The sequence below is a fragment of the Perna viridis genome, chromosome 5 (genome assembly GCF_037379345.1).
Source record: "Perna viridis isolate PV_CMFRI_1.1 ecotype Kerala chromosome 5, ASM3737934v1, whole genome shotgun sequence".
Lineage (NCBI taxonomy): Eukaryota > Metazoa > Mollusca > Bivalvia > Mytilida > Mytilidae > Perna > Perna viridis.
The window spans coordinates 7,274,334-7,298,399 of NC_142449.1; the positions used below are offsets into that span (position 1 = coordinate 7,274,334).

The window sequence follows — 24,066 nt, forward strand, 5'->3', positions numbered from 1 at the left end:
GTATTGTACGTTGTTCGCGTAAAATAAATCAGAGATATCCGAAATAACGCCGAAATGCATTCTGGGTTCTTCTGTTTTTGGACAAACCATTTAAACGTAAACAACATCTCCTCCGATCACTGTAAACATGGCAGACTTTTTACAATGTAAATATTGGCACCGAGAATTAAAATCTGACCGGAATTTAACGATTCAATGTTTAGGGAGAAGCCGTTTGGCTAAACGAATGAGCAAGTCATTTAAGACAAGTTAAACGAGGTAGGTGTCAATAAAGTCGTAGAAAATATTTTTATTTAAATTTTAACAGTATCTTATTTATGTGACGCCGAGTATGGATTGTTATTTGATTTTGATCATGAATTAGCCTCCGTCGGTGTCATATCAGTAACAATATCGGTTACCTATAATTACCTCAGCACCTACACAAGGGCACATGGCTTCATCTGATCATTTTAATTACTTTTTAAAACAAATGGTATATTTACAAGGTACAGATGCGATCACTTCTAACCTCTCTTAAAATCTGTCAGAAACTGTTCTATGACAGCGGTTATAACAGAAATCTTGACAGATCCTGACAGGGTCTGACCGAGGATGTCCTGGTTCAGGACACACTTTGTCCTATTCCCTGACAGATCCTGACAGAAACTATTCTTGGTCGGGACAAAGAAATACGAAAAGCTGTTCTAAACTGTCAGACCCCTGGACAGTTCCTGACACTAAATCTATATTGTGCGTGACGTCATTTAGAAGAGGAAGTTTGATTTAAAAAAATGAAAACTGATCAAAAAAGAAGATCGTGTCTGTGTGTCGTGATTTAGAAATAGCATTTCAGATTAAAATTGTCGTTTTATTTCAAATATTTATATAAGCGTAGTCAAGTTCATGTACACTGTAAACGCAGAAGTTATACCGTCTTCGCTTTGCGACTTTCATAGTACGTATCAACGATGGCGGAAATTAGGAAAGAGAGCGCTCGACGAAGTAGCAAAAAATCGTAACACCATCACAAGAACAAGTTCCTCGCAATTTTCGAAGTAACGAATCTGGAACGGCCATTGACATGAGAAAGTATTGGCTGATAAAATTGCCCAATAGCCTCTCTTGAAATAGATACTCTCTCAGAATCTGCTAAAATCTTGGCAATTTCCACATGTGATGTTTCGCCTTCTCGTAAATTATCGATCCTGTCTCAGATAAACTGAAATTCGGTGAACCTTTACGACTGGCATTGCGATACGTGTCTTCTGGTGAACCGAAACAGTAAAACAGTTCTAAATGACGTAATTTAGAAGAGTAGTATTATAATCTGTCAGGATCTGTCAGGAACTGTTCTAGTTAGAAACTCTTCAGTAATAGAAACTGTTCTACGTAGAACAGTTCCTGACAGAGCGGTGTCAGGACCCACGACAGTTTATGACAGAGATTGTCTCAAGCCATGACAAAGTCTGACAAGGTGTGTCATTGGTCTGGAAAGTTCCTGACAGATTAGAACTGTTCTATGACAACAATCCCTGACAGGATCGAAGAGAGGTTAGAAGTTATCGCATCTGTAATCAATGTTTTGAACTCTGCGTTCTTAACTCTTTATAAAGTATATCATAATACTTTTTTTTATTTCAGCGTCAATTGTTTAACTTCCCTGATCGAAAACGAAATAGCACAAAAACAACGAGGTTATTTGTCAGTTGCTAAAAAATAAACATAAATGTGCATATTAAGTACTTTAGAAATGCTGACAAAGTTGTTAAGTTGTAATTGAAGAACTAACGCTGGTGATTGGAGTTCGACGGGGGGCCATGTGATGCCCTGGCTTAGATTGGCGACATCGAAAGCATACAGAATTAACGATGGTTTGCCTAAGGTGCTGACTCATTGCAATGTAAACTATAAAATTCAGAGAAAATCCTAATGACCAACTTAAACAATAATAGGAATCAAATGCAGATCGAATCTGACGATCAAAGGCCTGGATTAATCTGGTAGAATTTAAAGTTTGTAAAATATTCAATATTTCTGATATGATGAAGACGGTGGAAATAACCACAACAATAACAGCTGACTGAGTTCTTTGCCTCCGTGCCTTCTTGTATTGATGACAGAAATCGCTCCGGCCGACATGTATCAATTTCCAACATATGTAAATATTACATATGATTATGATTAGGACAGAGCTGCACATAAAAATATTTATAGTAGTCTCAATCCAGTCCACATCAGCCTCTCCAAGTACATCATTAAAACAACATTCACCCTTGCTTCCTTCCGAGAACATGGAATGATTAAGTATTGTTATATAAATGTAGAACGCAAGAGTTGCTATAAAAACAAATGTAATAAACGCTGATGATGATTTATTATCGATGTTACTCTTGCTCCATATTGGAAACTTAAGAACAATACATTTCTGTATACTCAGACCTACAGTAATTTGTACTGACATAAGATGGAAGTATGCGACTAATTCATCAACAGGTGCAAGGTAAATACACTCTGTATACATTTCCGGCCATGGAAAACCGTCTGAGATTACTGGCTTGCCAAAAACTTCATTAAAATAAAAGATACAGGCGAATGAGTATCGTATTGTCACCATTAAAGCAGTTAAACAGTCAGTTATCGCCAAGGCAGAAAGCAATATCGTCGTTGGCGTTCTATTTTGAGATTGCAAAAAGACTGTTGAGATAAAAGTGTTAACAACAAGAATCCCTGTTGTTAATATAAATTGTAGTGTAACTATCCAGTTTGCAGGTATTCGGAAATAGCTCTGTTCACATAGTTCATATAAAGTGAAGTTGTTTAGATCACCTGTAGTGTTATTCTCTATTGCATTAACTGGCAATTGTCCAGAAGTGAAATTTTCACTCATATCTACGACATTGACATATCCAGTCCTCAGACTGTAGACTGTACTAGTAATAAAAAATTTTTTAAAAAAAATCGGAGTACAAAAATGTGAGCTTAGCGGAAACGACTTTTCTTGAACGCTTCATCTAATAACACAATGTGTAGTGACGCACTAAGATAAACTATATACTTCAACTGAAACCCACGAAGGACTTAACACCCTCAAATCACCAATAGTTTATGTCTTAATGAGATACATATTACAATTTAATGCAATGATATTTCTATGACTTATGGGGTGTTTTTGTGGCATGATTGAAATGTCAATCAGGTTTAATTACGTATTATCCTTTAAGGACTTTGCATATAGTTGATAATAAACAATGATAAATATTTGATGTAAAGTGTAAACATTTCTAATAAGAATAATTGACTATTGTAGCGAAAACCAATAACTATAGGAAGTTATATACAGAATGTTAAATTCTTTAATAAATCAAACCTGGCTTACCCAGACACGAATATGTATTCTCATTTTCAATTATTGACAAGAAACAAAATAATTACTCCTTAAAAATCTCTCTCTCTCTCTCTCTCTCTCTCACACACACACACACACACACATACACAAGCACCTCATAATAAAAAAAATATTTAGGATTTAAGTATTTTCAAGGGGTCTATTCTTTACATTTGCCGAAAAACTGTGTAGCATGAAAACGTTTATTCGCAATGTTCTTTCAACGATGAATGACACAGTTCCTTCAACCACCTATGATTCCCTTTTTCATACAGGAAAATGAAATCAGTGTTTCACAACGTAAAACATTTATTTTCCTTCTTGCTAAAAGATAAATATATATATCAATCTACACATTTTAAACATTTAGTTTATATTTTACATTCTTAGCAAAGAGCAAAACTTCTGGATCCTGACATCTTCGTTGATAAAATTGGCCCATCTCATTTTTTTCGCTGAAGGGTAGCCATTTTCAATGGGATAAGGATATTGTGTCAAAATAATGAAGGGTCCTAAAAGAGTGAAATCCCTATCAATGTTCTTGCGACCATGAACTCCAGTTGTCCTGCACTATAACCTTTCGTATAAGATTACATCATTTATGCTGATTATATTACGAAAAACTGCATCAGATAATCATAGTCACACAAACAATCATTAAAAAGATATTGTTACGTTTATCATTTGTGCATGTACCTGCGAGAATGGAAGTCCTTGGAGTAAACCTACCTGGATGGTTTATAACATTTATATTCATATTACTAGCTTTGTACTTGTAAGTAAATTAGGAGCCTTTTGACACCTATGGTTTTGCAAATTTTGATAGCTAAGATAGTTTGTTGTTAATTTCTTTGACTGCTGTCATGTTAAATGCATCTTTAGTATTGACATAAGTCTACTTAATTTGACAAAATATCAATCAGAGGCACGGTTGGTGGGAATAGTTTATAATATTTTTGTTATAAATACCTTCATAAAATTCCGTGATGAAGGGAAAAAAAGATAAATGCTAAACAATTTATTTGTAATGAAACGTATGAAATTATGGCATTTATATTAAAAACGCTTAAGAATTCTTTGGAGTAAAGAAAATGACAGACTTTAAAATTTAAAATTTACTCAAACGACTGTCTGTTCACTTCAATACAAACAAAATTAAACTATCAATTACCGGCAGAAAAAACATAAAGAAATAAAACAAATAGAAGGTATTTTTTGAAGTTTCTACTGTTTATATATATTTATATGTATCTTCCCTGTATCAATTTGTTCCGATGGAGCAGTGTAGCGAATAGAGTCGTCACATTCTGAGACGTTGTATATATATATATATAGAAGGGTATGAAAATTCCCGACGTCCCGCGAAGAGAACGACCAAAAATTGATGCTTGGTCGTTCCCTTCACGGGACGTCGGGAATTTTCAGACCCTTCTATATATATATACAACGTCTCAGAATGTGATGTATATATATATATATATAAGAACTCCGTGTTTTACACCCACACGGAATTAACAAAAACATTAAGTTCTTCCTATTTTGTATATTTCCTTATAACAATGTTTGTAAATATTTTTGATAGTTCAGTATTCAAGATCAACACACGACGTGTGTCTATAGCACAATGTTCAAGATCTTTGTTACTGTCGGTAAAAATTTTTTATACCTCACAGGTATTCACACTCAGTTTATTTAAGGCACTGAAATAAGGTCATTTGTTGACTGAAAATATTGCCCATTATATACTATATTATAGTGTGTTAACATCTTTATCGGTATCGTTGTACAATCCTTTAGACTTGTATAATTATTTTTGTTTGTGCTGCATCGTCATGACTGGACGATCCGATACCCATTAAGTTTGCTGGTTGGCAGATTCCTTTAGACTTTATATATATATATATATATATATATTTTGGGGGGTCTGAAAAATTCCCAGCGATGTTGGAACTGTCAAATTTGCGAAGCAAATTTTTGGTCGTTCCCGCCGCGGGACTCAAACTCGTACCGCTGTGACATCTATGGCAACACCGCCTGCACTAAGTCCAGCGCCCTAGAACACTCGGCCAGCTAGGCTATATAAAAATATAGCTTTCGCTGGCCGGGTCATTCCTCCTCGTACTAAGTCCAGTTGTTGCCATAGATGTCACAGCGGTACGAACCCTAGATTAATCCTACGAGGAGGAATGACCCGGCCAGCGAAAGCTATATTTTTATATACCCTAGCTGGCCGAGTGGTCTAGGGCGCTGGACTTAGTGCAGGCGGTGTTGTTATAGATGTCACAGCGTTCTAACATCGTTGGGAATTTTTCAGATCCTTCTATAAGTTTACGTTATCTTCCCTGTATCAATTTGATCCGATGGAGCAGTGTAGCGAATAGAGTCGTCACATTCTGAGACGTTGTATATATATATATATATATATATATATATATATATATATATATATATTCAGTTCCAATATTGAGCTTAAATTCGATTTTCCTATGTTGGAAATATTTAATAATATTAATAACCTGTAATAACCAGATAAATTATCAATAAATAACATTATTTCGATTAAGTTAATGAAAAATTAATGGGTGCAACATTGCGAATATTTAATTTCGTAATGGTTTTAAATGTTTACACTTTGCTGATTGCTGACCAATGTCTTTCAATTGCCATGAAACTTCTAACCTTGAATAAAGTAATGTTTAGACACAAATATATATTCGATAAACACAATTGTGACCTTATCTTTTACCCAACGACAAACTGTCTCCTTCCGACAGCGTTTAACACAATTATAGATTGGTTCCCTGTAAAGATATCAAAACCATTCGTTTCATGACATGTACACGTTATGCGAATCACGGAAGTATAATTTATTCCTCATTGAAGTTATTTTTTAAAGAACAATTAGCTGGATGAGGCAGGCACTTTTTTTTGGTATTATTAAAATCTTTTGTTATATCTAATGGAAAGAAAGTTTTCCTTATAGGATAATTCTTGACAGGTTTTTTTCCCACTACTAAGTGGTCCTTGTAAAAAAATACTCTATTGATGTATTTCTGAATTATTTTAATATATTATCTTAATTTCAGACCAATTTCAAATGTACATTAACTAAACTAAAATGTGCGATTTCAATTTCATCATAAGCTACAATTCACAAAAAGAAGGAAATAAAAACGTTCACATCAATGCTGAGAATTTTTACTTGAGCTTGGGACACGTGTTCATACACTTAAGTCTTTGAGACGTAAGTTTTTAAGGTGATTGCTGTATAATATAACATTGGTAATAGTTTACTCCTTATTGTAGATACTATAGTATCTACCAATTAACTGTATTTAGTACGTATTAAGTAGCAAATATGCATTTCCCATCAAAAGTATCTGAAACGAAAGAAATTCATACACTGCAACATTGCGTTTTTTAATTTACAACAACGATGTACTCAAAACCTAAGACTTTTGCAATACAAGGGCAAGACAGCGCGTTTATTGCTCTCCAATAATCGTGCAATCTCACATCCTACAAATCCTTAACCCTCTGATATTGCAAGACAGGAAATTCTTAGACACCCAAGGGTAAGATTTCAAATTATCTTATATTATATCAGAATAATAAATTAAAAGCACGTATATCCAACACCAGAGATAGTGATAGACATGCATTTGAATTTATATTTAAATATTAAAGTCGTTGTATTGAATCTGAAAATAATGTAGCCCACATATAGACAATTCTTTGGATTTTTTTTCGGTTTTGAAAACGACGTAACATAAAGTAACATAAGCAAATGAGTAACTTGGACTCCACTAAAAACTGGGAGCATGGACCAGGTGCGCCGAAAGGGGAAAGCGCCCTCAGCTTTTCTAGAAACACCCGTCGAGTTTATGATGACGACCATAGAACTTCTGTGGTAATAACTTCAGTCTTGTATTAACATAACCCTGTTCCAGAAGCCTAATTGTAAGAAGTCTGCATAGTTACGGTAAGCTCTGGTATAACATTTGAGTTGTGGTATGAAAACTCAAGATGCAGGAGCTGAAGAAATGTTGACACAGATGCAAGGAAAGTTGACAATTCTGAATGAAAAGTCATCACGTTTGTCGTAAAGTTTGGTCAATAGTTTTTCTTTTACCATCGACCTCTAAGTGTAAGTCAATATATGAGGCTGACTTAACAGTGTCTGTAGTATCTTTTATCTCAAGTTCTTTGGGGTAGATTCGATGAATCAAATCCCCGAAACAGGATTGTTTAATAATAATACATCATCTGTATAGCGGAAACTGAGATTAAAGGATCTAGCTAAACGGTGTTCTTTCTTTCGGATGAGATCAGCTTCATAAGAGTGTAGGAATAGGTCAACAAGTAGAGAAGCACAATTTTTTCCCATTGGAATGCCGACCGTTTGTTGAAAAACGCGTCAACTACACTGGACCAATATGTTGTCGATTAAAAATTCCATCATTTTGAAAACATCAATTTCTGTATATTTGGAAAACGATTTGGAACTATTTTTTACAAAGTATGAGGAATCTCTACCAAAAACTATATATTTGTACCTAAGATGTATCATCTTTTTGGAGAAACAACGATGTATAGTGTTTTTGACTGAGTATGAGGAATAGAAGTATACAGTGTTGAAAATCATAGGTTTTAATGCTATCATATTCTGATAATAATCTTGAATTAACGGTTTCCAAAATATCTTTATAAGTATAAAAGTTAAAAGTTTTGAAAGGTTTTGGTGGTACATTTTGCAGATCTGGCCATGTAACGCTGTTTGTATTGATTCTTGTTGAGTGTAGGAATCCAGTACATAGATGCATAGCGCAGATTTTTGGCTATCCACTATTTCTTCTTTGGAGAGTGTAGTGGCAGTATAGGTTCTATCATTGCTTTTATTTTCTACATCAATCTCTAATAAAAATTGGATGTGATATGTTTTGCGTTTTGCAGACCAAAACAATATACCGTGTGAACATGTTATAGTCGTTATCTACCTTGAATTTCATTTTTTTATAGTTCTAGCTAGTTTGAGTTAAACATATTTGGTATTTGTTTTGTTTACTTGTATCAGTAGTAACGGAAGTTTCTTCTTAAATTATAATCAAATTGATGAATCAAGAAACAAGAATGTCAAGTGAGAACACAACAGTTAATAACTACTTTTGCCTCCTAGCAACCACTTTTTATAAATTTCCAGATACTCAAAATGGAAGCACAGTCTCTGGAAAAATCTTGGAATTCCTGGTCCAAAACCTTTGCCATTCCTTGGAATATTTCCATCATATTTCAAGAAGGTATAATATGATCCTATGAATATAGGTTATGAAACGTTTCACGGTCCTTTGAATATACGATTTTGTCCTTTCGTTTATTTTAATAATTTCTTAAAGACACACATAAAACCTTTGACTTCAAATGTTTATGTAAAATATCACAACAACATGTATTGGGAGCTGAAACAATCACCAAAACACATCAGACAGAACCAGAAACGCCAGGCATACAACACACATTTGTTTCTAAAACAGTTTTCGCGTTTGCCGTAATTTTTCTTCGTCAGTTAAGTGCATAAACAAGCGGTCATATAGTTTACATAGGAAAAATTGCAACATATGTTTTCAATTGTTTTAAAACATATGGAAACATATGTTTATGACCGGTATGGTAAAAATGTGTTTTCATGCTGTTAAAAATACACTTGCTTTCAAAAATCATAAAACCATAAAAAAACCTATGATCTTTATTTAATTCCATGAACAAATTCGTTAGTTCGAAATATATGTTTTCATATGCTTTTCATAATGTTCATAAACATATGAGAAACATGATAAATATATGGTTTTAAGTGTTGAAAAAGTATGAAAAACATATGATGCAATTTTCCCTGTGTACACAGTTATATTGTTGCAGATTGCTGTTTCATTTTATACAGGGTATCTGTAACACTGATCTAGAGTTGGTAGAAAAATATGGCGACGTAGTTGGGTAGGTATTTTTATATTTTATCTTTAGTGAAATGGATCATTTGTTTCATAGTTGACACGTACGTACTATTTGTATTGTGAAGGAACTTTATTATAACTTTACTTGCTGTTTTTTTATTAATAGATGCTATCTGAAATTAAAACTAAAGTAAAAAGAGATCTAGGTTTAACAGTTCAATAGATTAAATAAATGAGTTCGGCTTTATTTACTTTTAAAACTTATGTTAAAAAAACAGTGATAATGTTGGCAAAATAATATCAAAGTGCAAATACAATTGATTTTTCATATTTCAGAATTTACCACGGCCATGACAAAGCATTGCTCATTTCAGACCCTGATATGTTAAAACAAATCTTCATTAAAGAGTTTTCCACATTCCCACAACGTTCGGTAAGCAGAAACTAGTTAGATAACTTAATATGTTCACCTTTGTTTAAAATAGTTCAGTTAGCAATATTATTTATTCAGTATATGTTTGATGTTTGTTTGTTTGTTTGTTGGGGTTTCACGTCCGAGCAGCAATATTTCAGCTAAATTCAGACGATGAACATGAAATTGATGATAAAATGAACATGAAATAATAATGAAATGAAAAAAGTATGGGACACAAGGACAATGGGGTCGACAAATTTTGATTGCCACTGGCAATAGGGAGAGGTGGGTAGGGTCGGGCAATTTAGCCTTCTGTGGCGGACCCCTATGTTTCCTACTCCGGGAGACTAGAATACCACAGTAGGGTTCTTTAACGTGCGAGGAACGTGGAATCTTTCCCAACACGGTGCACCACTATGGTAACACGTATAAAAATGAATAGTTTATTATGCAGGAATATAATTTTGACAATCCAAAAACAATATACAAAATCCGTTACCCAAGTCAAAGAACCTGCATAAGGTCAGTAATTTAGACAAAAGTATAAACATAACACTAAATAATTATCAGTGATAATAATAAAATATCAAATCTAGGCCGGGGTTGGGCTAACACAAACAGCACCTTCATATAAAAGCGTTACGGAATTCACCCTCTAAAAACACTTGAAATACAGGAAGATGTGTATAAAAAGAGCTATAAAGCTTATCATTGACTATATAAATATCCACAACTCCAAACGTGGCAAATAAACAGGTCAAGGGAACGACACAGCCGATCCCTGGGACAGTCGAATTTCGAACTTCCCAACTTTGTTTTCAGTAGAAGTACCAACGTCAGATTGTTGACGACAATATGTACAACAATATTCTATAACAAGACTAATTTACTCAAAACACGGAATTTATACCCGTATCTAACCAGTCCTGATATAAAAATTAATGTACGCCAAAAGAACGATAACTCTACCTTGGCGGAAAATAGACGTTAAAACAGCGACAGACTTCTGTTAAAATGATAATAATTAATAACGTAAATGGTAAGACAATGCTAAAACATTATCCCTAGGTATATTTTTGTCTTCCCAAAACTGTTATAATTCCCAAAATACTTCAGGATAATTAATATATGTGAAAACGTATTTCACAACACATGTAACACGCCAGGGGTACCCCATTCCACCACCTGGGGCACACATCCCAGTTGCTATGTGGGCAGAGCGCCCTAGCTCCCGGCCAGGGTTCTGAGCACTAGTTAGTCGCCTTTTACGACAAGCTTAGCGCTGCTGCGGACCTGCACGGGGCAGTATATGTTTGATCAAACTTGTTTAAACAGTAGGAAAATTGAAAAAAAGGAAAATATCTATTGTTCTTTTATTCGAATCTTCTTTTCCAGCGGAGAATTAATTCGGTATACATGCATGTATGTCATACTTTTCCAGCTTTTTTTCGAAAGAACTGAGATATCAGAATGTAGTCTAGCTAATTGTTCCAAGGATCCATGGAAATTTATGAGGACAACCATTTCGCCTTCGTTTACTAATAGTCGATTAAAACAGGTTTGGCTCTTATTTTTAGCGCACTTTTAACCTAGATTTAACCTACCATTTCGTTTTAAATGCACATACCAAGTCAGGGCCATTGCGGTACCAGCTGCTTCAGTTTAATATCTATTTTGTCTCATTTATTTTTGACTTGAATATGGATCGGAAAAGTGTTCGGTATTTTTGTTTTTAGCCTTGTTTCATAACCTTTTTTCTCTGACTTTCATCAACATGAATCAAATTATTATTTTAAACACCACATTTTTTTGTACTAATCCTTCCATCATGATTTTGCATTTGACCCTAAACACTATCATTTTTGTTCTTATTCAGACACCATAATAGCGTATGACTTCTTATAATATGGCTTCTTCTGGAACAGGGTTATGTTGCTACAAGATTAAAATCACCACCACTGAAGTTATATGGTCGTCATCATGAACTCGTGGATCGTCACGGTGCATCCATTCGCACTGTAAATGTTCAATGTGTGTCATTTGCCTTTCCTCTTTGGTCTATCCTGTATTTGATTTTTTTGCGAGTGACTCGGTGGGTGTTTCTAGAAAAGTAGAACACGCTTAACGTATTGGTGCATCTTGCCAATGCTCCCAGTTTTTAGTGGAGTCATAATTTTGCATATCGAACCCTACAGTTACGGTGCTATACAACTGAACACATTTAATCTTTGTTCTCTTCTTGTTTTTATATCTATGAAGGATGTGTTTGTTAGATAAATGTGCCTTTAAAACCATTCATTCGATATTTTCATTCATTTAAAAAATACACAAACTAACGAAAACATAATCGGGAAATGATGCAGATTCTTGGAAGTGATTTTACTGAAAACGGAAGACAATATTGGTCGTAATCTAAGATATCTATAATAAGTTCTAACGGAGAAGTTTTTCACGGATCGTTTTTGTGCATTATGAATTATAATCTAAATTTAATTGTCTAATTAAATATATAGATATTTTTGATTTACAACGAAGATATTCTTTATAATTATTACCCATGAAGCGATTGATGTTCAAGTCAAACTTTGTGTTATTTTCTTGGTTCAATTAAACCACACATTTTATTCCATAACAAAATGAAAAGTATCTGAAAAGTATTAATATGTTTTGGTATTAACATTGATTCGCTCATGGGTCTTTACATAGAAATTAAAAAATACATTTTAAAGCAGTTTTGGCATGACATGCTTCGTGTCCTTATTGTATGACTTATGATGTACCTTGATTCTCATCCCCACATTGGAATAATGTGCATTGATTTTACATACGATGGGGACGTAACTTTTAGTAGATTTAAACTTGTCTGGAGCTGGCATGTCAGTTAACTGCTAGTAGTCCGGAATTGTAAATTTGTGTCAGTTTCTTTATTTCCGTTGTAACATGGGACTCAAGGTGTGTTTAATTGTGTAATATTTTTTTCCATAGTGACCAGATTTCAAAAGTGATCACGCCAAAGTACGTTAACTACTCCGAAATCTTTCACCTATCCCAAGTCAGGAATTTCTTACCTTAGTATGTCGTATGTCGTTTTATCGTTAGTTTATATTTATGTTGCTTGAGTAAAAAGTAGTACCTCTTTCCCTGTACCTGTGTATAATAATGTTTGGGGCAGGTTTATACTTCTCTGGAATATGAGAGTTTCCTTGTCGTTTATTGAGGACCAATGGTCGGTCTTGGGTTGACATTTTCCTCCTGGTGGGCTTGTTGTCTCTTCGACATATACACTATACCCGTTCTCGTTATTTTGTATTAACAATCATTCATGCTGATACTTTGCCTCCAATTGATTAAATATAGCTGTTAATAATTTGTTTTAAAACAGATGACTGAAAAAATTCAAGCCTGCTGCGACTGTTTGATTGATAGATTTAAAGAACAGAGTGTCGCTGGTGAACCTTTTAATGTAGTACCGTGAGTTTATGATTTTAGAAATGTCTCAAAATCCAACGAAATGGGAAAAATCTCAATGTTTGATTTTTGGTTCATGCAAATTATGAAATATTACTTACATTTCGAGTTATTTTAGCTCTTAGCAACTTATGAAAGGCAGATACCATATTTGTTGCAAATTCAATTCCAGCTACAAAAATACTTGAACAAACACCATCGATCAGGTTCGCAAATGATGATAATTTTGATTATCTTTCATAAGAATGGCTAACTACTAAAACTCTTCCAGTATCCTTATAGATATCACCTTTTAGTTTTGTATCATATGTATATTTGTTTGTATGCTTGTTTGTTTCTCTTTCTAACACTACAGATTTTCAGTTAGGCTATATGAAGCATCACGTCATTTAGACCTATATATATTATACATATATATATATATATATATATATATATATATATATAATAACTTACAAATTAGCCTTAGAGGACTGGAATGTCTTATCATAAACTGAAGCAACCTTATGATCATATAATATTTCTAGTTGATAGATTTTGCCATTTTTTTCTGAAAGGTGAACTTGAATAGACATCAGAATTGTAATACAAAAACCATATTTCACCGAAATTGATTTCAAAATAACTCAGTTTTAATAAAGGCAATATTTACAAAATTTCATTTTAGGGTTGGAGTAATTGAAGTCGGTAATTGCAATCAATCATAATTAAATACATCTTCTGAAGTAATTGCAAAGTATTTATAATTGGAGGTATTTCAATTGCAAGTAATTGAAAGTACCTAAATAATTAAAAACAAATGATTTAAAAAAAATACTTTATAATTGCATTTCAAATACATTGCAATTTGATAATAAATTGACCTTTCTTATACTTTTTTTTCTGGAGGTTCTTATGTAAGCTAATATGACAAGATTGATCAAACAATATGAATAATACATGATGAATTTAAAATAAAGTTATATTTTGAACAATATTATAAAAACAGTGTTGATTAGTTTTATATTTTCAATATGTTTTTGAAAAAAAGTATATTGACAGACATCAAAATAAATTAATTACACGTTTGATCATTTGTTACACTTTAAACAATTTTGTTCTGTTCTTGTCTTTGTTTTCTCTCTTAATCCACCTTGGGCAGTCATTAATCTTGGCTCCCCCGTGCCCTCAGGTCATATTTAGACACCCAAATAATACCATTGTTTGAAATTAGAAAAAAGGTGTGTAAGTGATTTAAAAAGTGTCAAACCAAAAATAATAAAATAGTGTGTTCAAAGTGAAATGATTTTTTTTCTACTTTTGATCTAAGTGATCAGTTTTAAGGAAAATATCATTTGTAATTAGATTTTGTGAAGGATGTTTACTAGGGAAATTCCCGAAAATGCTAATGGAGAATTTAAAGCTAAATGCTTCAATTTGTACACACATATGTATAGTTGTTTGATGTTACATTTATTATGTTCAATATATATATATATACTATCTAGCTGCATCTTTTTTCAATGCAATTAAAATGTTACTTTTGTTTATTTTTAATACATTGTGGTATTTCATGACATAAAGTATTTGAAAATTAATTAATTACATATTCAAAAGTATTTGATAAATTCCAAAGTAATTGAAAGTAATTACTTTTCAAATTATTTGAACCCATTCCTGTTTCATATGTATTCTGTAGAAAGTTTTTAATATTTTATTATAATACATATAAAGTGTCTTATCAATTTATAACAATTAACTGACATCCTTTCATATTTCAAGTAGAATATCGAGGGTCACTGAGTTTTCGTGTGTATTAGAAAAACTACAATTCTCATTACATTTCTATATAATATTTTTTCAGCGAATTATATATCCTCTTTAAATGATTTTTTTCCGATAAATTTTTACAAATTAGTGTTTGTAATGTTATCGTACAATTTTTTTATGTCAAAATTATTTAAACAAAAAAAATAACATATTTTTTTTCATCATTTAAACACTTTACTTTAATTGAAAATATATACGCCTGATTTTGCAAGATGACAGGAAAAATGTCCGAGTTATAGGTATTATCTTCCTTAATTGACCATTTGCTAACCAAAGTTTTCAAGAGTTTACACGAAAAAATAAAGTGAGGGTTAGATACCTCCGAAAACAGTTAGCATTTTAATTAACAAATATTTTGCACATTTTTTCAGCTATATGCAACAAGTTTTGTATTTACTAAATAGATGTTGTAACAAATGATTTGCATTTAACATAACATTTAAGTGAAATATAAAACAGCATTCATCGGGTTTAAAATATTAAGTTTTATTTACCATAGCAGGGAAACTCATTACAAAAACAAAATGCTTTTCATTGTTTAAAGCGACAAAATGTGATTCTGCAAAAGAATCAAAGGACTACTTTGCCAGCGTTATACACAAAAGCATTACATACTTCGCCATGCATGCTACATGTTTGACGGTCGATAAAACAACAGTAAAAAACATTCGGTAAAATAAGAATGTTAAATATATGTTTAAATACGTTTAGAACCAACAGAGATATAAATAAAAAATACGATAAAAACACTTTTTTTTAGAAAAGGACTTGTATGTTACAAGAATGTTTTTGTAGGATGCTTCAAACATATCCTGACGTATGAACTCTTGGGTCAGTACGGTGTATCCATCTTCACCATTCGGACTGATTTGTTTAACGTGTCATAGTTTTCCTTTCCTGTTTCGTCTACCTGGATTTGATTTTTATGAACATTCGGCATGTGTTTATAGAAAAGCAGAGGACGCTTACCCTACCGGTGCACCTAGTCCATGCTCACAGTTTTTAGTATAGTACGAGTTGCTCATTAACCTATGTTTCTTAGTTTACTTTATATTATTTGTTGTGTGTGTCTGTTTTTCCTGTCTAGTCTTTGTCCCTGGATTGCATTCTTTTGTTGATTTTCGCTAAAATTTATTAAAGTTTAACGTGCTTAACATATATATATATATTTTAATTTATCGTTCTTTCACATTCAATTTTATTGGCGAGTTTTCAATTGCATCCAATATAATCATTAACTCCTATGTGCAGATCAATACCAAACAACACAGGATCAGGCTTATTTTTGTACTTAACTCAATCCGAACTAAAATTGATTGTCTTGGGTTTTGTTATGCATGAATCATCCTGTGTCCGGTTGTTGAAATGGTGTATTTGATTACGTATCCCCTGTCTAAAAATCAGGCAAAATGTATATAAGGTGGGGCACATGAAGCATAAAAACGCAGATGTTTTATTCCATTATCTAAGTATTTTTCCCGCATAACTTCCTGAAATAACCATAAAGGTGTTCGTAAAGTTTACCGTCTAAATATATTGATGTGTCAAACTTAGTTGAAATACACTATGAAAATATGGAAGAGAATTTTTCCACACTTTTATAAGTAATCAATAAATATTTACGTAGCAGATGTAGTGCTTCAGGATACATTTAAATAGCTGTTCAGTTGTCTAAGTATATTGAAGCAAACAAATCTAAATTGAGAAAAATGATGTGACACCCATTGCCTTATTCTCACACAGAATGGTACTCAAAGCGTTAATAAAGTGTATGTATTATGAACTTTCACAGAAAATATTTCATTTATCGTTAAAAGTAGGTTTAAACAGTTACAGTTACAAAATTAGCTACGAGCAACATCTTAACAAACCTTAAACGCATTATAAGGATTGTTTATTACAGGTTTTTTCAAAGTTATGCTGTAAACGTCATCTCAAGTACAGCCTTTGGAGTAGAAATTTCAAACAAAGAGATAAATGATATGTTCGTCTACTATGGAGAGAAGTCTGCTGTGGGAAAACTCCCTGCCAATCTCGGCATATTCATTTGTATGTAATCTTTAAATCACATTTAATATTGATAATTTTTTATCAGCTATTTTATTCTTCTATGAAAACGTAATAAAAACTTTTGTCAAAGTTTTTTTTCTGTGAATAAAACTAATACCCGAATTTTACATCAAGATTATATTTTAATTGTCTGTAAATTTCAAGATATAAAGCCAATAGAGGTAAAGATATGTAGAACAGACACAGATAAATTGTGTTTGCCAATCCTTTCAGTGATAGATGGAAAGATTTATTAGCGACGGCTTATCCACGATCCCAATTATTTCATTACAAATGTTTAAAAGTATTTGTATTGAATTGTATTACTAAAACAATGCCAAGTAAGGTATTGACTCGGGTATTAATTGAACTTATTTGCTTTTTTTTTAATGTTTTGACATAGAACATATAGCATAAAAAAAATCAAGTTTATTGTAGTACCTTCACTATTTACTTCGACCTACCTTGGACCTGGTATGGTTTAAGCAAATGTAATTTAGGTACAAAGACCAGACAGGGAAAACAGACACACGCAACAAAGAATATAAGATAACCAAAATAATACGTACAAAGCAACACAAGTAATAAGCACTAAAACTGGAAGCGTGGACCAGATGCTAGAGTAAATTAAGCGTCCTCTGCTTTTCTAGAAACAACCGCCGTGTCCATATGTGATAATCATATGTTCAATGCAACAATGAACATCGCGTCAAAAATTATAAAAATAAACATATAACCATATCAAACTCACGATTTACTTTTGAATCATATACTTCACTATTTCACACAAATGCCGTTTTTCTATTAACGAACTGCATATCGCATTGGACGTTTTTCTCTTGTTTACACGTGTAATTATGCACTAATGCTTGTGTATCTTAAATCTGAACTAGTTGATTCTGCAACATAAATCTAGTGCCCTACAATTAACTTTTAACATATTTTTTCGAAGTTTTTATTGTCATGTGTTTTAGGTATGTTTCCATTTCTAAAGAAATGGATAAAAATTTACCATTTACCCAACGATGTTATTCGTTTTTTTACTTCTGTTGTTAAGAAAGCAGTAGCAATGAAAGAAGAGAATCTGGAGGTACTTGACCATATAAGTAAATAGAGATCTAAACACTCTAAAGGTTAAACACAAAGCACTTTGAATGAATATGTAAATATTGTTAAATGATGTGTTGAAAGGGTTCTCTAGCGATGGTTTGCAGTTAAAAAGAAACTAACAATTAATGTTGGTTTTAAAATACATTTCAGCTATATATTCAATTAGAAGAACGGCGTTTTGATTTTTGTTTTTTTTTTAGAAGTACAAACGTATGAATCCAACAGCTTTGGTGTGTTACGATTTCATTTCGTTTCCTTTCGTTAAGATTTGATTCGTGTTTTCAGATGGATTAGGAAACAAATAACTCGAGCCATTCAACGTTCTTTGTTTAACTACTACAAATGATCTGGAATAATGTAATAAAAGCACATGTTTTCATTGCTGGTCCTTCCGTTTATTGGCATCACTTTACGTTTTCAGAAAAGAAAAGACTTCTTGCAACTTATGCTAAATGCTCGGCATGAAGATAACATAAGGGATTTAAAGAACGGGCGCAAAGGTAATTGTACTAAAATATATTATCGTTTGAACATAAAATATAAAATAAGTAGCAGTAAATAATGTATTAATTACTCTCTTTGCCATGTAAACGAATGGCCTTTATTCACATTGAATCTTGGTCATTGAACATGCTAAGTAATGCATGAGTTGGTAATCGAATTCAAGTGGATTTTTGAAAATATAGTCTTAACAGCAAAAAGTTTACATACTTTTTCATCTTTTGAATTTAGAACTCAGTGAGAAAGAATTGGTGTTTAATTCTGTCACCTTCTATATTGCTGGAATGGGAACCGTGTCCTTGCTCATGTCATATTGCTGCTACGTATTGGCCACCCACCCTGAGATTCAGAAGGAAATTGCTGGAGAGATAGAATCTGTTTTACAAGGGGTGTGCATACAATATGGAATACACATTGTATATTTTGCTTTTTCAATACCACAAAAGGTTTTGTAAAATGAATTTACTACTCACTAGTGGTTTTGTATATTTTGCGTCTCCCTATAGTAGAATGATTGACATCCTTTTTATATTCCTATACAAGAAAAAAGACGACTTCTTACTTCGTATTTTCAACTTTTCGTTCATTTGTGGCAACATTTTTTCACCACCTGCGTTAGAAGTATTCATATCAGTACTCGTGGACTTTTTGTACCGTGCTAGACTTCTTACAATTAGACTTCTAGAACAGGATTATGTTGCTTGTAGCTACAAGATATAAGTCATCACTACAGACGTTTTATGGTCGTCATTATTAACTTATGGATCGTTACAGCATATCGATCTGCACCATGTCAACTGATTTGTAGACCTTGTCATAGTTTTCCTTTCCTCTTTCTACCATATACTTGACTTTTTTATGAGTAATTTGGTGCGTGTTTGTAGAAAAAAGCAGACGCTTACCACTCCGGTGCATCTGGTCAATGGTCCAATATTTTGTGTGGAGTTTCTCATTTACTTTTGTTTCTTTGTGCGTGTTATTTGGTTATTTCATGTCCCTTGTTGTACGCGTGTGTCTATGTTCTCTGTCTAGTCATGTCCTTGGATTATATTCCAATATATATATATATATATATTATTTGAGTTCCGCTAGAATTTTGATTCCCTTAAAGGATCTTTTAATTGGTTTGGTTTTTTGTCATGATATATATTTTTTAGAATCTCGGCAAGCAATACCCAAGCGCCAAAATACGTCAAAATACAAAAAAAAACCATTGCGGTAAAGGTGCATTAATTAATCTCATGGCACATTATGCATGTGCCATTGAATTTTCAATAACAAATAAGATTGCTTTAAAATTGTTTTTCCTACTAATAAAAAGAACGAGTCAGTCGTTACTTCTTTTTCATTGTAACCAATAATTTAAAATCTTGTCAACATTAAGAAAAAAATTTTTTTCACATTATTAGCATCGGCAATTTCCATGAACGGAATTAATTTCAGGATCCTATTTAGGTAAGTGAACAACATCTGCTGCCAAATATATATAAACAAAATCACCTCTGAGTAGAAACTGTACTTCTTTTAGTTTATATATATTTGAAATATGTTTAAAGCTATCTGAAATAAACATTTTGCATCACATACCTAGGTCGTTCCAAACCACGAAGTTTTATCCAAGATGCCGTACCTAGATAGATTTGTGTCAGAGGTTCTCCGATTATATCCCCCAGGACCCCGGTGAGTATTGTAAAGTAAAACAGACAAATTATACTTTTATACCTAAAATAAATGAAATAAACAACGCTTTGATTGTATGTGAGAATGATACTATTGGTACCTTGATGTTTTATTCCTATGATTGCATTGTGTCCATTAAAATCCTTTTGAAGGTCACTCAAAACGACTTATGATACGGCAATTATATTTCAATCTAATGACAGAAGTACCTGCAGATATAGTTAATTTTTCGTGACTAATTTTAATAGTGTTGATTGATCTGAATTTGTGTAGCCGTCCACAAATTGGCTAACCGTGGTTCGACATGACTTTCCATTGGTTGACCAGTATTTCCTGAATTTGTCAGGCTAGCTACTAGTTGACAGTTTTGCACATAGTTGCTTATGTCATTTCTGGTGTACAAAGCGTTAAATTGAGATTAGTACACGTATCTGTTCTAAAACCGCACGATGCTGATGATTGTGTATGAAAGCAATATGTTTCAGGCTAAGTAGAGAAAACATTGAAGACATTACAATTAAAGGTATATTCATACCCAAAATGACGCATATTGCCATATCACCTTTCGCCATGCATAGAGATCCAAAGTATTGGCCAAATCCTGAAAAATTTGACCCTGACAGGTAAATCTCAAACAATATCAATAGTTTCAGAAAATATATATTTCCATAAGTTTCTTATCACTTTTAATGAAAGAATCAAACAAATGTATAGAATAAGCAGTCAAGTAAAGAAATTATGAAAGGTATGGAATTTGAAAGTTGAGTGTATAGTTTGAGGAATGTGATCATGATATACACAATATTACATTGATAATTAAAACTTTTTCAAACTAGTGTGATAATGATTCAATGACTAAGGTAGGCTAAAAGATTTTACTGTCACTTAGTCTACATTTTTATCTTAGACAATCGTAACGGTTCGTTCCGCTAATGTTTTCTTTCAATAGTGCATTAAACGTAAATCTGATTTTTTTTTAATGTATTGCAACAGGACATGTTAAAGAAATGCACACGTTTATGCCATATTTGAAACATCCCACTGCTGATGCATTGGTATTTTTTCCGCTATTTCAACTGAGGGAAAATGTTGAAAACTTTATTTTTACACAACAAAGGGTTAACAAAATATTTTGAAACACATCTACTACGTCGGAATCTAGATTTATATATACGCTTGATTCTTAATCAATCATGAAGTTAAAATATAGCGGTTTCATCAAATTAAAAAAATATGGAATTTCATCCTTTTGCTCAGGTATTTTCCAACATGATGCGTCTTCATCGTAAATACCAAAGTTTTCATTAAAATCATGTATTTTTTACGACTTAGTAGCAGCTTATATCTCCAAGATATCATCCATTCATATCCAATTTAGATAAACTGACTTCAGTTCACCGTTATAATACGAAATTATTACTTTAATTTGAAAACACCTCCTCATATGCATGTATGATTTATTTATTCTTGCAAAATAACGAGTCTTATTTTAGTTATATGAACAATGAATATTTCCGTAATTTCGTACGTCTGGTCACGTTACAGGCACAATATGATTTTTCTACCTTTACCAAAAGATTTGCTGGAATACTCCAACATTTTTCAGGTCATTTGTGGATATTTTTGTATTTAGATTTACTGATGAACAGAAATCCAAGAGACCCGAATGCACATACATGCCGTTTGGTTTGGGACCACGTATATGTGTTGGAATGAGACTGGCACAAATGGTGGCGAAAATGGGTCTCATACGTCTAGTTCAAGAGTTCGAATTCTCAAAATGTGAGAAAACAGAGGTTAGGTTTGTCAATACCATTCATGCTTAAATTTATTGATTATGATATATACACTACCATAAGCTTTTTGTGATGTGCTTTTTTCCTCAGATAAAGGTTACAATTGTGATGACTATTTTTCTGGCTTTGGTTGTAAGAACTTTAAATATATATCTATAACCAACACCAGTCTTAGTTTTAAGCAAAAAGTCATATTGTTTACTTAAAAAAGGCAGTTTAAAACTACTGAAGTTTTATTGTCGTCATCATGAACTCGTGGATTCATCTCCACCATCAGAACTGATTTGTTGAACGTGTTATAATGTTCCTTTCCTCAGTCGTCGTATATTATTTTTGGTACCTTTGGCTCAATCTATTGTATTTTACTGATACAATGTATACGTTTTTCAGATACCACCATCGTTTGATCATGGGATTGTTCTAAGCCCTAAAAATGGTCTGATACTCAATGTCGTTAGCCGAAAGCAGTAGTTAATAAAAGAGAAGGGGCCTATTCCAAATATCACACTTATGAGGAATCAAACTATATATAATGACCTTAGCATGTTTCTGTAAGAGTGTTTATGTTGCTGATCTTAATTTCAACAGAGAAAATTCTTGAAATCTCGTTATCAATTTAAACAGTAAATAAAAACAGATACCAAAAACGAAAGAGCATAAATCAAAATATCTGAAAGAAAACAGAGAATTGAAAATTAAATTTGATTTTAGGTTAATTTAGACAGTTATATGCTGTTGTGGTTTGAGTTTTTACCTAATTGTTATGACAATCTGAATAATTGTAAGAAAAAATGAAACCAAAGATGAATGAACCCTATTATGATTAGTGTTTGTTAATAAATGGACTAATGTATTTCCAATATCTTTAATTTAAGAAAAATATTAACCAAAGAAACAAATTAGTTGCAGTGCTTTACAAATTATCCGTAAACTAAACATGGCAAAAAAGTGAACGATGCTTGTGTCATTAAAGAAAACCACATTCAGAAGTCGTTACTGGAGGTGTAAGTTTCGTCATGTGACTCCTTGGTTTCACAAGAATGGGTTCTAGACTACCATCAAATGTGTGGAGATTTGTCATTTACACAACCTTAAGTTCAGTATTGAAAGACAAGCACATTTTTGTGTAAAAATATCGATAAAAAAATGACAAATTTATTTTTTTATATGATAAAAGCTTTAAGGAAAAGCATTAAATAGAAGATTTTGCATTGTATCACAGCGTATATAATGCAGATCGGTCTTCGGATTTCAATATATTCTACATCGTAAATTTCGATAAGGAAAATGATACTAGATCTAGACTTGCATATTTATGTGAAGATAGCAGTGTTTTATCAAATGTTCCCAACGAAATAAATTTCGTTAGCGCATTCGTTAGTTTGAAATAAGGATTTTGTTAATTTTAAATTTTTTCCAAAACAAAAAAAAAAAAAAAAAAAAAAAAGAAAAAGAAAAAGAAATAATAAAAGAGCTAATAAAAGATGACTATGACATAACCATATTTGAATTTCCGTTCAATCTAATGAATGATTACACATTACGTACCTGACGTAGGTAATGACACCTGCTCGAAAAGTTCTAATGAAGTTTCATCATTACCTTTCAACACATATGGCCTCAGTTTTTCAATTTTACGATTAATTTCCCTCGGACTGCAGACAAACCCGTGTATCTAGAAGAATTATAAGGCATAGCATATCCCCTAAATATGAGAAAGCTGCAGTCATTTTATGTAAAATTATATCAGAAAATGTCCTGACTTCTGATGTTTATATAATTTTATCAATTCTGCAGAGAGGGTGAAAATGAACTAGGACTAGATAATGCTTTGAGATGTTCCGTATGTATTAACGGTAAACTCTATTCACATTGACATGTCGGTCAATAGAAGGACAATAGCCACTTATACATAATAAACTGCGT

General features: G+C 32.5%; 1 protein-coding gene and 1 long non-coding RNA gene across 3 annotated transcripts; both read left to right on the forward strand.

The window, feature by feature from the left end:
* Nucleotides 1-120: 120 nt before the first annotated feature.
* On the forward strand, nt 121-2,928 carry LOC148615786 (uncharacterized). The gene is made up of 2 exons (XR_015921891.1): nt 121-258; nt 1,624-2,928. It is a non-coding gene; the product is annotated as an uncharacterized LOC148615786 (long non-coding RNA).
* A 1,093-nt stretch (nt 2,929-4,021) lies between these two features.
* On the forward strand, nt 4,022-22,993 carry LOC148615787 (cytochrome P450 3A13-like). 2 transcript variants are annotated; one of them, XM_088582371.1, is made up of 14 exons: nt 4,022-4,142; nt 8,568-8,664; nt 9,303-9,355; nt 9,649-9,745; nt 11,169-11,285; nt 13,110-13,198; nt 16,908-17,053; nt 18,028-18,143; nt 18,585-18,663; nt 18,896-19,053; nt 20,256-20,344; nt 20,830-20,967; nt 21,978-22,140; nt 22,531-22,993. In XM_088582371.1, exons 1-14 carry the CDS (start codon nt 4,072-4,074, stop codon nt 22,609-22,611), a joined length of 1,494 nt encoding a protein of 497 aa, XP_088438497.1. In that variant the 5' UTR covers nt 4,022-4,071; the 3' UTR covers nt 22,612-22,993. The 2 variants fall into 2 exon arrangements, with proteins under 2 accessions (XP_088438497.1, XP_088438498.1); XM_088582372.1 differs by lacking the exon at nt 20,830-20,967.
* The last annotated feature ends 1,073 nt before the right edge of the window (nt 22,994-24,066 follow it).